This window comes from Amaranthus tricolor, chromosome 2, assembly GCF_026212465.1.
Source record: "Amaranthus tricolor cultivar Red isolate AtriRed21 chromosome 2, ASM2621246v1, whole genome shotgun sequence".
Classification (NCBI taxonomy): Eukaryota; Viridiplantae; Streptophyta; class Magnoliopsida; order Caryophyllales; family Amaranthaceae; genus Amaranthus; species Amaranthus tricolor.
The window spans coordinates 11,250,607-11,267,262 of record NC_080048.1 but is presented as its reverse complement, the minus strand read 5'-3'; the positions used below and the strand labels follow the sequence as shown (position 1 = coordinate 11,267,262).

The window sequence follows — 16,656 nt, the reverse complement described above, 5'->3', positions numbered from 1 at the left end:
TGATTTTTGTCTTATTAACTCACTCTTTCATTTATTAATTAATTAAATATATAATTTTAACAACGTGTGTACTAGGCAACTAACCTATCGAGCTACTTTACTTTGAGTTGGTAAAATAAATAAACTACAAAACCGAACAACGAAAAATAATTGGTAAATTACCCCTCTAAGTCACCTACCTTAAATAAAATTATAAGGGATAAAAAACAGAAAATAAGGAACATAAACTTACAAGTACAGAAGCAGTTGTATTATCATAGCCAGTACCAGCAGAAGCAAAGTTAACACCAGTAACAAAATCTTGAATACCATAACTTGGATCCAAATAAGGTGGAACATATTTGGGCAGCCCATAATATTCAGAGAAGAAATCTACAGGCACACGCCCATTTGAGAACCGACCTGTTGGTCTCCCGCCTTCAAAGTCTCTTCCATAAGGTTCAAAATTACTCTTCAATGACGTGTCAATCCAATTATTGTTCCCCGTGTCGACGGAAGAATCCCCGAACACGATCACAGCCGGAACTTTACCGTTGACCACCGGAAAAAGTTTCCCTAAGATGAAGATGATGATGATGAAGAATGGAAAATGGTGGCATATTTTAGTCATTATTATTGTGTTTTTGGAAATAGTAATGGTCGAGAAAATAGTGGTATGTGTTATTAGTACGTGATTTGGGAGGGGACTGTTGTGTTAATGTGATTGAAATTAAAGAGCTGGTATTGTTTGATAGAAGTTGATGAAAAGTTTGTTAGTTGGGGAGGTATTAATTAGTTATGTAATGATTACAGCCTTTTTTGGGCAAGGGAATGATAGGAAATTTGTGGCATATTTAATTATTATTGGGATGAATTAAAAATTTATGAAATGACTAGTTCAGTTTGTAGAAAAATAAGAAATACAATATGTTTTAGGAAATTAAAATATTTTTAATATTTAAATTATTAAGGTTTTTTTATTTTCTAATTATTTATATTTAAGTTAATATTTTATTTTCTTATTTTAGTCCTTATTACTTGTATAAATAGAGGTAGTACCTTTCATTATTGTTCAATACAAATTCAGTATTCACCAGACTAAAGCCTAACCAAGTTCTCCATTAGGATTTTCTACACTGTTTTGTTTTTGGAAGAAAAATTAAATTATTTGGTTTGTGTTTTAAATTGGTAATATTTTATGAGAAAGAATCTATAAGCAAATCAAAAAGGACGAGGTAATGCAAATTAAGATATGCACTAAAAGCATTTGCATCATTCTTAAAAGGATTCATGCCACTTCTTAGGGTTAGCAATCGAATCAATGGATTTCACGAGTATATATTTAGCCTTTAAAATACAAATTTTAGAGACATTTAATCTGCAAGTTTAAAAAATATGCACAAAATTGGTATTTGGGTATATATACATATTGGTATAACATTTTGTGCAATGTACATAACTATAAGTATATATGAAGTCGTGTATAAATAGGATTTTCATTGAATATTACATGTACACTAAATAAAATCTTCCATAAACATTAGTTAAATATCACCATTTTAGCTTGTCTTAAAGAAACAAGAACCATTACAAAAACAGAGTAAAAAACATATACAATAAAATCAAAACACTTGAAACAATAAACAAATTAATAATAAAAAATGTTGTTTCGGTTATGAAACGAGGAAGTGCAGAAGACACTTACAATGCTGCGAATGGAAACGTGGTCTGGAACGGTGACTTGTGGAAGGAAGCGACTTGGATTCCTACAACACAACACGTTAGCCTTGTCCGGGGGGTGATCTCCCGGAATACCCCTCCGACGCTCAAGTTAGAACGTAAATCGGAAATTAATGAATGAACGATTGCTGAACGAATACAAGAGGGAATGTCAAGATTGAGATTGCTAGTGTTAGTGTTTGGGTAAGCTTAGGATGTAATGTAAGCAAGGATACTAGGAAAGCTATATTTTTTCAGATGATCCTCCCTTTTTGGTGGTAGCCACTATTTATAATGTTGTGGAAGGGAAGTTGCATCTAAGAAGTGAACTATCATGGGAGTAGTGGGAGTAATGGGAGGTGGACTAGTCATGGGAAGAATGGACAGTCATTCATCTTGAAACAAGGAGAGCCATACATTGTGGGAAAGTGGGGAGTTAGGGTTTTTTTAGAGGTAACTGGACCATGGGCCATTCAAGGAAAATAGTAATTCCAGAAAAAGCCCATTGACCGAAAGTCAAGGTCAACTAAAAAGGTCAAAGGGTATTTTAGTAATATAATGCTAATTATTAAATAAATAAATTAATTGAATAAACAGTACCATGACAAATGTAATTAATTTAAACTTATAACCAATAATAGTCTATGTAGGAGCCAAACCTACATTTTCTACGCAATTGCATAGTGCTCTATCAATTGAGTCAATAGAAATAAGATCATAGTTATCAGAATCCCGATTTTGATCTACGATTCTACGATCTTACGATCCAGAAATAGGCGACCGATCCGGATCGTAGATAGGATCTTAATGTGGTAGAATCGTGCGATCCTACTTAGCTAATGAATTTAGGGGGTAGGATCATAACACGATTCTACGTTCCTACGCTCCAACAATCCGATCTTACATGGATAGTTTTAATCGTAAAATATTTTTTTATAATATAAATATCACTTACGTATTAATATATATTTAAAAAAATACATTTAAAATAATTATATCAATACCTATATAAAATTCAAGTTTTTCTTAATTTGCAATTCAAAATGATTACTAAAATTAATTTTTTTTCAAAACATAATAGATGTAGTCAAATAGGTTTTTGCTTAAACCTTAAAACTTATCTTAAAACTTAAAAAGGGAACAAATATAATTGATAATCAGTAGTCTAAATCACATTAATGTATATTTGTAGGATCACACGATCGTACGATCCGATTCTATCGATTTCGATCCTACCCCTTAGCGATTCCAGGTAAAATCTCAATCCTAATAACCGTGCTTAGGATAAAAAATAACTAAATTATTTAAAAGAACATGATCAACAATTTGCAAATGCAGTAGTAAAATATACGTTGGTACATTCAGCCCTACTTTTTTTTTGTTGGAAAATTAAAATTTCATTGAAACAAAGCAAAACAAATACAACTCAAACCAAGGGAACCTCCCACTCTATAGTGCATCAGTATGAAGAAGGAACCCATCTTCTAGGAACTTTTAGGAAGGGTTGAACCAGCTTACTCTTCATGTGCAAGAGAAGGAAGCACCCAAGCGAAAAACAAAAACAAAGCACTATACAAGCAGCTCAACATGTTAATGTAAAACAATTGAGGGTGTATAGTAAAAATACTAAGACTGATCTCAGACTTGATTCTCTCCACAACAGCTTCAGGGGAGACAATTGTGAAGGTCTGGACAACTTCATTAGGAACCTTCCAAATATTATAGACAAGGCTACTCAAACTAGCAAAAACTGCTTGTTTTTAATCCTTAGGAACTTTCCATTTCCTCAGATCAGATCGAGATAGATGGGGGTGGAATGCAATCCTCAACCATTTAGCTAAAAGCTACATACACTTTGCACTGAATTTGCAGTAGAAAAAGAGATATTGCACACTTTAGACATCATCATAGCACATAGAGCATAGATCATTATCAACCATTCCAAATTGGAACAACTTGTCCTTAGTAGAGAGCTTACCAAGCATAGCGATCCACATGATGAACCTCTCCTTTGGGATAGTGGTGTGCTCGTTTTTATAGAAAATTTATCTCCTCATTGTAGTGTCGAGTCTTGCGTTTTAGAATGATTTTATACACTTTATGCATGATTTTACCTTGTTTTTGTTTCCATGGCGTTTAGAGGTTATTTCAAGTATTTTCAGAGATTTCAAGGTATTTACGTTGCTTACGAGACTTAGATGCTTTGATCGAAGATTAGACACGCGTACCGAAGCTTTCCCAAGCATTCCAAGTCATCCCCAAGGTCCCCGCAAAGCCCGAAAACCATCTAGGACTTCAAAAGATTCAATTGGACCAAGAAACAGGGAGATTCGATCGAATCACATCACCATTCAGTTGAATAAGACATCATTCGGCCGAATGACTTTCAAATTCGGGCGAATGGGCATAAAACTTCAAGGAAATGTGCTGAAACTTGTTGGAAACCCCGAATGGAGCTCCATTCAGTCGAATGGGTGCCCATTCGGGCGAATGGAGGCCCCAGACTGCGCAAATTCTTTTCTTTGCAAGTTTATTCCCGAGCGCTTTTAGGGCTTTTTACCCCTTTTGTTCCTTAGCTTATAAATACCCCCTCATTTCTGTAAAACCCTTATGCCTAGTATGGGTGCCTTTGTGCCTCACTTTAGAACATCATTCTTTCATTGCTTTTCTTTACTTTTTGCCCTAGTGTAGATTTATTGTTCTTCATTTATGCTTTCATCTACTTTCATGTCACTTCATTTATGTAAGTTTATTTCTTTAATGATTTGATGTCTTTATTGCTTTCCTCTGTTGCTTTCTTCTACTGCTTTTCTTTAATGCTTTAATTTAATGCTTTCTTAGTTTAGATTTAATGCTTTCATGTTTTTCAATTCCTTTAATGCTTTCCATGTTTATTGCTTTTATCTCTAGTATGTTAGAGTAGTTTCTTTAGGGGTTTTAGGTTAGAGAAACCCTAGGTTTGGTCTTGTCTTTAATGTTTAGGATTAGGGTTGAGGTTGATAATGGTTGTTGATAGATATCCAATTCGAATCTTATCCTGCCACTCCTAGAGAGACATAGGGCGATTATAGGTCGTTCGCGTGGGTTATAGGGTTACCAACTTTCTCTCAATATCTAGAGTGTCTTGATTGATTATCGTTTGAGCTGCCTTGACCTAGCTTATCTTTATTTCCAACAGGCCATCTCAGGGTGGACCTATTCTAGTCCCCACTTTTCATTCATTTCTTAGTTTAGCTCTTTATTCTAGTCATTAGTTTAGTTCACTCACCAACCAACCTTCCATATAACCTTCCCACACCAAGTCTTTAGTCTAACATCCCTTATCCTTGTGGTTCACCCCCGACTTACCACTACACTCGCTGTAGTTGTATTAGGGTGATTATAAATATTGTTTGCATAGCCTAGACTTTTAGTATTGACGACGTGCCAGAAGCCGGTTATCAAAATGGCGCCATTGCCGGGGACAAGGCATTTGTTTAGATTCTAGTTTTGGTGTGCTTTGTGAATAGCTTTTATTTTTGAAATTTTTGTTTTTCTTCATGGTTTGCTTTCCCTTGCATCAATACAGTATGAGGTGAGCGTTTGATCAAATAACAGGCCATAGCCACCGCTTTCGGCCCAAAATTGCTCTCCCAATTTTTCTTGGTTTAGCATACACCGAGCCCTCTCCAACAATGTTTTATTCATCCTTTCCGCAATACCATTTTGTTGAGGACGTCTTGCACAAGTTCTATGTCTAACAATACCTTCACTAGAACAATATTGAAGAAATTTATTTTCAACATATTCAAGACCATTATCGGTTTTTAAGGTCTTGATGCTCCTACCGATCTTTTTCTCAATCATTTTCTTCCACTCCAAGAAAACATCAAAAACTTCATTCTTTTGTTTGATGAAGTAGCACTAAACTTTTCTTAAGAAATCATCAATAAAGGTCAACAAATAATTACAACCACTAAGGGAGGACTTTCGTGAATGCCCCCACAAGTCGGAATGGATATAGTCTAAAATTCCCTTAGTGTTGTGTACGGCGGGTTTAAAACTAACCCTCTTGTGTTTCCCATAAACACAATGTTCTCAAAATCCAAGGTTCCCAAATTTCTTGCCATCAAATAAACCTTGTTTAGAAAGTTCAAACATACCTCTTTCTCCCATGTGACCAAGTCTCAAATGCCAAAGTTTTGTGTCATGATCGAACATTGTGCTTGTGGAGATGTTTGCCGAGCCTAGGATGGTTGAACCTTGAAGAGCATACAAACTCCCATTCAGCTCACCCTTCATCACTGCTAGTGAACCTCTAGCAACCTTCATGACTCCACCTTCACAAGTAATTCTACACCCGATTTTGTCAAGAGTACCCAAAGATATAAGATTGTTTTTCAAACCCGGAACATACCTTACATCGGTCAAGGTCCTTACCATCCCATCAAACATCTTCATTTTAACACTCCCAACACCAACAACCTTACACGTTGTGTTGTTCCCCATGGTTACAATTCCCCCATCAACACTTTCAAATGTTTGAAAGAAAGTTTTGTTGGGAGTCATGTGGAATGTGCATCCCGAGTCTAGAATCCACTAATTTCTACCTTTGTACCCATGTGTGGAAACTAATACACCACCATCATCACTATCATTCACGTAACTAGCATCGGCATTATTATTTCCGTCCCTAGCCCCCTCATCATTTTTCTTTTTCAATTTCCAACAATCTTTCTTGATGTGGCCTTTAAGCTTGAAATAGTTACAAATCTTATTATTGTTAGGCATCCTAGACTTAGATCTCCCTTTACCCTTGTTTCCACTCCCACTAGTGGAACCTTTCTCTTGTGCCCTCCCTCTCACATATAACCCATCACTAGTATTACTTTGTAATTTTTGTGATAATTGTGAATCGATGAGATCCCTTTGTGTTAAGGCATTTTTCACATCATCACTACTCAAATTATCTCTACCATAAAGTAGAGTTTTTCTAAAATTTTTGTAAGAAGGGGGTAGAGAAAATAAGAGGTAAATTGCCAAATCTTCATCATCAAGCTTGACATCAATATTTTGCAAATCCATAACAATGGAATAAAATTCGTCTAAGTGAGGTTTTAAAGGTTTACCTTCCTCCAAGCGTAGATCGTAGAGTCCACTTTTCAATAGTAGCCTATTGGTAACACTCTTGGCCATATAGAGTGATTCCAATTTCTCCCATATCCCTTTGGTTGTTGTTTCTTTAACAACCTCTCTTAGCACTTCGTTGAAAAGACATAATTGAATTGCCGATAATGCCTTTGAGTCAATCTCTTCCCACTTTGCCGCGGTCACTCCTTCCGGCATCTTTTCTACACCATCAATGGCCTTATGCACACCATTTTGGATTAAAATGGCTCTCATTTTGACTTGCCATAAGCCAAAATTCACATTTCTATCAAACTTCTCTATGTCAAGCTTCATTGTAGACATGTTTCACCAATAACGACTTCTTTAGACACCGTAAAGACAACTTGGCTCTGATACAAATTGAAATAATTTGCCAAGATCGATACGATGCTAAGAACTTATATGAACGATGCAAACAGCAAAGAATAAAACAATGTTTGATAATGTAAACTAAGCAAAGAGACACAAAGATTTAAGGAGGTTCACCCAATGATAGCTACGTCCTACGTCATGTGTAGTTTCTTTTTATTATATCAATGGAGTATAAAATACTCTTACAAATAAAGTATATTAAAGCTATGAATAAATGATAATGAAACATCCCTAAGTACTTGAAGAGTCAAAAACATCATCCTAGGAGTATCAGAGACTTCGCTCGACCACAATAGAGGTTTGCTCGGTCGAGCGGTTTGGTCGAGCGGGCTACAGGAAGTTTCTGGTTGCATTCTGTATGCTCGCTCGACCCATCTTGAGCTCGCTCGGTTGAGCGAGCTGGTCGAGGGGCACTACAAAAGGCTTCTGAAAGTATTGCTCGACTTGCATAGTAGAGCATCTTGAACTAAACCTTTGCACTTCTTCATTAAGTCCCATAACTCCCATAAATAACTCATACTTTATCACCTCATTAATCCATACTTTTAATCACCATCATAAATCACAATCATCAAGACTAAACTTAATGCACCCACATTAACACACTCATGGGATTCCATCTCAAGATTCACACATGAATGCACACATCAATTGTGCATTCAAGTCACACCATTCATGATACCATTCATAACAACAATACTAGATAAATTTTGACACATAAAAAATTAAATAAAAAATAATTTAAATGTTAAATGTATTTATAAAAACTTAAAATAAGCTTTTTTGTCAAGAGAACATATTTTTTACTATAATAATTCACATATAACGTAATTTATTTATTTATGTATTATGAACTTGTCAAACATATATGATAAAATTATCATTTTTAATTTATTTCACTAATATCTTATCCTAATTATTTACTTAAATGATTAATGTCAATATTTTAATAAAAATAAATCTTTTACATAAATAATCATTATGTTATTCGATAGTTATTCATTGTAATTAAAATATACTTCATACATTAATTGGTTATATATGAAAAAAATTAGTAAATAAGTATAGTTTTAAAGCCTTTTGTAATTAATCAATTAAACAAATCTAATCAGAAAGATATTAGATGATTTGCTAAAAGAGTTTGCCTAATTAGAACATGAAAAGAGTGAAAAAAAATTTATCGTAAAATCTTCATGTGTCTTAATTATTTCTTTATTAGTTATTATATTGTGTACATATATTTGTTTTAAAAAACTGAGTTTTTCTAAAGGAAATATTACAATGATAATGGTATGGTGAGAGTATTGGTTTGCGATTGTTTAGAAATGATTATAAATAATTTACACATTAATCAATTAAAATCAATTTGTACTTTGTTCTTAGTCGATAAATTAAAATCCTTATCCTTATCCTTATACATAAAAAGCATCAAAACCCCTACTACTGTTGATTATTGTTATTAAACCAATATTTTTGGTTTTGAACAGTAATGAACAATATTCATCTTATTCATTTGCTTTCCCATTTTCAACTCCCATAGTCCTATTTCTCTTGCCTTACAACCCAATGCTTTTTTCATTTACTTTCCGCCATTTTCCATTTCCTATTTCCCACTCCCATTTCTCTTGCTTCACAACCCATGATAAACCCATATTTTTGACAGGTGGAATTCTCCTTCAAACATGGTGATACAGTCTTTTAATAGGTGTGCTTGGCACGTGATTTATTTGTATGTCAATGCCAAGTGTTAGTTTTATTTGCTAACTGTAAGTTTGTTAGCATCTTCTAGTATAAAAAGGTTGTCCATATTAGTTTATTCAGTATTCATATTCAGTAACAGTAATCTCATTCTTTCTAATTCTCTCTGCATTCTACTCTTCTCTTAATTCTGTATCTGGTCCATGGCCTACACCAGAGGTTTATCATACTTTTTTCTCCTCTCCTTGGTTATACAGGATACACCTGTATCACTGGTATCAGAGCAATCACCATCCACGATGCCCTCTCATCAAAATCTTCATAACAATTGGCACCCTAAGTTTAGAAGAATATTAAATTTTTGTCTTCAAGATTCTTTCAAGAGACTTCAAATTTTGAAGTCTTTTAGTACTGACATTGCATTTTTTTTTTAGATTGAAGCAATCTGCCTCCTATAACTAGAAAGACAGCTGCAATGGAAGAACAAGTAAAAATTTGAAAAGGAAGCTAGAAGAACAATCCCAGGCAATGCAGCAGGTGATGCAAATGCTTGTTGAATTACAGGACCGAGCCTCAGTGGATTCACCAAGAAACAATCATCAAGAGGTCAATTCCACCAGACCTCTAGGTATGGCATCTAAAATCCAATGTCCTACTTTTGATGGCACAAATCCAACAAATTGGGTTAAGAAGTGCAATAGATATTTCAGTTTATATAAAATTGCTGAAGAGTCAAAAGTAGAATTAGCTTATTTATATATGATAGATAAAGCTAAGTCATGGGTTATAAGTTACCTGAAAAATACAACTGATGTGATTTGGGAAGATTTTAAATTGGACCTAGCTGCAAGATTTAAAAATGACAGTGGTGATAATGCAGTTGAACACTTTAATAAACTTTCCCAATTGGATTCTTTGGAAGAGTATATAGAATGTTTCGAAGAATTAAGAGCAATTTTGCTTTAAAATGGTAATCGATTGAATAGTGCATATTTGTTGCAAAGTTTCATTGGGGGTCTGAGGGAAGAGGCTAAACCTTTTGTTAAGGCTTTTAATCCCTCATTGATAGTGCAAATTTTAACTAACCGCAAGCGCGGGTCGAACTAAGGGAAGCGAGTTAACTTATTTGTTTGATTTATGACTACGAGACGCAGATCAACAAGTAGTTGGGTTGAGAAACTAATAATACTATGGGCAACAACGAACATAATGAAAATAAAAAAAATAATTAAAGCTAAGACAATAATTAATACGAAGATAAAAATAATGTGACAAATCTAGGGCGTATCACCTAATTCTAACATGAGAGTCAAATACTCTCATAATTGAATAAAGAGTCTTTGGCATAATTAAACGTGATCTAATTAATCTCAAGCTTCCACTTAATTAATCAATATCGGTTTAAGACCTTACTAATATTAATCCTCAAACTTCCGTTTTATTGGCTAACCTAATAGGAATTTAACTTAAATATATCTCAGTCCTAAATTAATCTTAATCTCAAACTTCCGTTTTATTGAAAAGGTTAATAAAGATATTTAAACTAAGATTCATTAAGCATAGATTTAATCATAAACCCAAATTTCACACAATTAATGAATAAAATATCATCCCATACTTCGAATTAGGGTTTACTCCTTAACCTTGGAGAAGGAAAATCTACTCACTAAACATAATAATTAACATGAAATTAACAATAAGCAAAACCCTAATTAAGATGATGAACATGATGAAAATAATTAATACAAGACAATTTAATGAATAATGAAAGGACAAGATAGAGAAACTTACAAATTGGAACTTAAACAAACCATAGATTACATAAATAATTGAAAGTTGTAATGAAAAACATAAAAAAAATATATATAAAAAAGCTTAAATAAACTAAAAACCGAAAACTAGAGCATTAGGGCATCTAGGGCATTAAATGCACAAAAAAATGAAATTAACTATGCCAATTTTTATTCTAAGGTTATTTAGGGAACAATCTCCCCCAAAATAACTAATTTCTAATAACAAAATAAAGCTAAAATAAATAAAACCACTAAAATAGTGAAAGAAAACTGTCATATACGAATATCAGCAGTTGGAAAAGAGTTGTGGCTTTCAGGCAACGATTCGTCGTTTTGCTTCTGACTAGTGAACTTTAAACAACCGCCATTTCTTGCTCGATTGTCGGAATTAGACATATAATATACCGTTGGAAAGCTCTTGAAGTCTACTTTCCAATGTCGCAACATTGCATTAATTAGATCTTTCTATCAAAAGTTATGATGAAAAGAGTGAGCATGTATCAAATTTCACTTTAAAACTTATGCATTTTTAAACACTTTTCAACTCTTTTGCCTATTTTCATTGTAAAACATCTTCAAACGAGCAATAACTCCTTAGTAAACTCCGTTATCATCATAAGAATTATGCTTAAAATGATGAAAACCGTTCAAAATCAACATGAATAACTAAAATGGGTAGAGTAGCATAAATCTTTAAAATAAGCACGATATTGCTAACAATAATCATCATTAAGGAGTATAAAATGATAAAATAAGTGCAAATAAATGCACTTATCACACATCCATTTCAGATGCCATTAGGTATGCAAAATTACAAGAAGAACAATTTAAAGCATGTGAAGGAAATTTAATACTAAAATCATTTGCTAATAAATCAATGAGTGCCTATAAACCTCAACAACCTTACACTACTAAGGCAACTTCTTCCTTTCTAACGAATGCAAACAAGCCTCCCCTACTACCATTATCCTCAAATACTATTAGATCTACCCAGAGACCATACCCACATGTATCAGCTGATGTAAAGGCTGAGAAAATAGTAAAAGGTTTATGTTATTTTTGTGATAAAAAATATGATACAAACCATAAGTGTAACTTCAAACAGACCCAAATCTTTACCGTTGAAGTTACTGGGAGTGAAATGGTAGAAAACGACCACATGGAGCCTAGTAAAATAGATGACTTAGAGAAAGAGATGCCTGATGAGGTAGAGCCTTAATTTCAGTAAGTGCTTTAACAGGTGATCACACTTTCCATACTATGAGAACTACTGGGATGGTAGGTAATAGCAAGATTCACATTCTAGTAGATTTAGGAAGTACTCATAATGTTGTGGATATAAACTTTGCTAAGAAATTAGGGTGTACCTTGGAAAAAATCAACCCTCAAGCCATTACTGTTGCAAATGGTAACCACATAGCATGTCAACATAAATGCACACACTTTGAATGGCAAATGAATAAAAGACTTTTTCAAACTGAGGTGCTTCTTATTCCTCTTGGAGGATGTTACATGGTCCTAGGGATACAAATGGCTTAGGAATTTAGGACAAATTCAATGGGATTTTGCTTAACTTCTAATGCAGTTTCATGTAGGTGACCAAGAGTTTTGTTTAAAGGGCATTTCTCAAACAAAGCTAAAGGTTTTGGAGGGACAACTCTATTGTAAATTGATTACAGGAGTAGCTCAACTTTATTTTTTACAGGTGCCAAAAATCCTTGAGCATTATATTCAATTCAATGCTATGGGTAATCAAAGTGCTTCTGATCCGCTAGAATTGCACCTTTTGAAAAAGAAATTTCAAGATATCTTTACTGATCCTGATTCTTTACCTCCTTTAAGAGGCGTATTTGACCATAAAATTCCCTTACTTCTTGAGGTAAGTCCTGTTAACATTAGACCTTGTAGATACCCCCTTAAACAAAGGGATATCATTGAGCAACCAATACATGAAATGCTTGACAAGGGAATTATACAGAACAATAATAGCCCTTTTGCTTCTCTAGTAGTACTAGTAGGTAAGAAAGATGTACTTGAAGATTTTATGTAGACTATAGAGAGGTTAATAGGAAAACTGTTAAAGATAAGGCCACAATTAAAGGAAGCTTTAGTTAAGGCCACAAACCAAGCAGTCCCTGATTTTGACAGATAGTTTGTTGTTGAAACCGATGCTTCTAGCCATGGGATTGGAGCAGTGTTAATGCAAGAAGGAAGACCTTTGGCTTACATAAGAAAGACAATGGGACCAAGGTGGCAGAGATTATGAGTCTATGAGAAGGAGTTACTTGCTATTGTGCATGCTGTACAAAAGTGGGAGCAATACCTTATGGGTACTTATTTTCTCATTAGAATAGACTAAAACACCTTGAAGTGGTTGCTAGAACAGAAAATCTCCACACCCTTTCAAAAATTTTGGTTGTCCAAGATAATGGGGTTTGATTGTGACATTCATTACAATAGTGGCAAGGAAAATTCGGCAGTTGATGCTTTGTCCAGAATATCAGGAACTTTAATACTTTTTATGGCACTTTCCATAATTGACACTAATCTAGAATCCCTTATCAAGTATAGTTATCATTTGGACAAGAATTTGATTTCTATTGTTGAAGAACTATAAGATCAATAGAGGTATGCTGGATTTGAACTCACGGATGCTCTCTTAAGGAAACATCAAAGGATTGTGATTGGGCCTAATACACAATTAAGACAGAAGCTGATCTCTTGGCAACATTCTTCATCGGAGGGTGGACATTCGGGAAGGGACTTGACTACAAAGAGAATTAAAAATGTCTTTAATTGGAAGGGCCTTAACAAGCAAGTGAGACAATTTTGTTAGGAATTGTTTGGTTTACCAAACTTCTAAATCTAAAACTGTAGCTTTTCTTGGTCTCTTACAACCTTTGTCTGTCCCAGAAGCTGTATGGTATGATATAAGCATGGATTTTATTATCAGACTTCCTAAATTTATGGGGAAAGAGGTCATTTTTGTGGTTGTGGATAGACTGAGCAATTATGCTCATTGTTTGGCTTTGGCACATCCTTTTTCTACTTTGGATGTTGCTCAAGCTTATTTGGATAATGTTTTCAAGCTTTATGGTTGGCCTAGGACAATTGTTAGTGACAAGGATCCTATTTTTCTTAGCAATTTTTGGAAAGGGTTGTTCTCCTTATGTGGCATCAACTTTTTGCTCTCATCTTCATACCATCCACAGACAGATGGTCAATCTAAGGTAGTTAATCGATGCCTAAAAACATATCTTAGGTGCATGACTAGTGAGAAGCCCAGTGAAAAGACACCCTATGATATTGTCTATAGTCAACCTCCACCAATCCATCTACCATACTTACATGGCAACTCCAATATAGCAGTTGTGGACAAAAGTCTGACACAAAGGTAAAACATGATCTCTACATTGAAGTTCTACTTAAGAAGGGCCCAACAAAGAATGAAGCTTCAAGCTGATAACCATAGAACTAATAGGGAGTTTGAAATTGGAGATAGGTATTATAAAACTACAAAGGAATAGACAACAATTTGTTCAATCTAAGGAAAATCACAAGCTCGCTCCTAAGTATTATGGGCCTTTTAGGGTGTTAAACAAGGTGGACAGAGTTGCTTACAAACTGAGTCTTCCCACACACTCTCAAATTCATGATGTAGTACATGTTTCTCAATTAAGAAAATTTCATGGCACACTACCAGTTGCAACTCATATTCCAAATTGGTTACATAATCATGATGTATTGGAAGACATTCAGCCCCAAGCCATCCTTAATAGAAGATCAGTAAAGTTCCAAAATAAAGCTGTCATTCAATATCTGATTCATTGGAAAGGTTTTGCAGCTCATGAGGCAACTTGGGAGGATGCTGTTACATTTGAAGCTAAAATATCCTGATTCTAATCAACTCTAGACTTGAGGAAAAGTCAATTTTCATAGGGGGAGGATATGATATAGTCTTTTAATAGGTGTGCTTCACACGTGATGTATTTGTATGCCAATGCCAAGTGTTAGTTTTAGTTGCTAGCTGTCAGTTTGTTAGCATCTTGTAGTATAAAAAGGCTATGAATATTAGTGTATTCATTATTCATATTCAATAACAGTAATCTCATTCTTTCTAATTCTCTCTGCTTTCTACTCCTCTCTTAATTCTACATCTGATCCCTGGCCTACACTAGAGGCTTATCATACTCTTTTATCCTCTCCTTGATTATACAGGATACACTTGTATCACATGGATATCGCTTCTTCTATTGCTAAGTTTCTGATGATGATAATGTTTAGGTAACCATGTTCTTTTTCGATTTAATTTCTTATCCCTAATTTCCTCATTTTATTTATTTGGGTTGATTTTGGGTTCATTTATTAGGGTTTATTCATTTAGATTGTTTTTTTTTGGGTTAATTTATTCCTCAAATTTTAATCATTTATTTGGATTGATTTTTGTTTATTTACATTTTCTTTGGATGATTTTATTGATTTTGGATTGATTTAATTTGGTTGATTTATTCTTGAAATTATAATTATTTATTTGAATTGATTTTTTTTATTTACATTTTCTTTGGCAAATTTTATTGATTTTTGGTTGATTTGATTTGTGTTCATTTGTTGTTGTAATTCTTCTAGAATTTCTTGGTTGGTTTAGGAATCTCGATTTTTCATTCATCGAGTATGATATTTACTTTAAAACTTATCAATTTGTGACATTAGGGTTTTGATTTTCGCTACTTCCTACATTCTCTGATTATAATATTTACTAATGCTTTGTATTTTTTAGCTAAAGTTAATCTCATGTGTTGTTCCAAACATTTAGTCATGTAAAGAGAATTAAAAAATTAAGTATTGTTTAATTATCATCACTTAAGGCTTTAATTGATTTTTGTATACCCATTGTTGCATAGAAGAAATGTGTTTTATAAAACCTTTTATTTTTTTACCATTTTACATTGTGCCTAACTACCAATTGCCAAAGCTTCGTACTTGACCATTTTCCATTGTGAGTTGGTCTTTCTTAAGGCTTCACTAATGATCCCCTGTTCCACTTGACCAAATTCTTCTCAGTACCTCGTATAATTATTAATAAATAACTCAATTAATTATAGTAGGTTTTGGTTCTTAAGATGTTTATTTCATTTTTTATGTCCTAATTGAAATTGTTGGTCTTGAAAAAACACTTGTGTTGTTGCTACTTATGAAAATTGTGAGAATAATAATGTGACTTGAGTGCACAATTGATGTGTGCATTAATATGTGTAAGTAATGGGATGAAATCCTATGGGATTGGTTAATGGGTAAATTAAGTTAGTAACTTAATGTTTGTGATTATGATGTTGATTTAAGCTTGGTTAATTCATGAATTATGAAGGTGATGAAGTATGACTTAAATATGGGAGTTATAAGACTTAATGAAGAACTGTTAATGTTTGACTAAAGGTTGCTCGACCAAGCAAGCTCTTGGATGGGTCGAGCAAACAAACAAAATGTATCCAGTAGCTAGCTGTAGCCCGACATTCTGACGTTCTTAGGATGTTGTTTTTGACTATTTAAGTTCTTGAAGCTGTTTCATTGACATTTATTCTGAGCTTTAATATATTGAATGTTACTTAGTGTGATCTCCACTATAACTAGGGAGCTCATTTGTTCATCTAAACACATCAAACACAAACCCCTAAGCCTAAACACATAGCCTTTATTATTCTCTTACTCAATTGTAATACTTTGTTTGTAAGAGTAAGATTTAACTCCATTAAAATAAAATAGACAAGGAACTACACACCATGGAGGACGTAGCCATCATTGGCTGAACCTCCTTAAATCATTGTGTCATTTTTGCATTTTAATTTCTTTCAAACATTGTTAAGTTTATTGCAATTATTATTGTTCATCAAGGTATTTCGAACCTTATCGATCTTAGCTCACATTTCAATTGGTATCAGAGCCAAGGTTG

At 33.8% G+C, this 16,656-nt stretch overlaps 1 protein-coding gene across 1 annotated transcript in view; it reads right to left on the bottom strand.

Moving 5' to 3' along the window:
* The window catches only part of LOC130802701 (GDSL esterase/lipase At4g26790-like), an 18,453-nt gene extending 17,701 nt beyond the window's left edge, over positions 1-752 (bottom strand). Inside the window, exon 1 of the mRNA XM_057666735.1 lies at positions 233-752. Coding sequence (XP_057522718.1) covers positions 233-610 — 378 coding nt within the window. The 5' untranslated portion in view covers positions 611-752. The remainder of the gene's footprint in view (positions 1-232) is intronic.
* Positions 753-16,656: the final 15,904 nt, after the last annotated feature.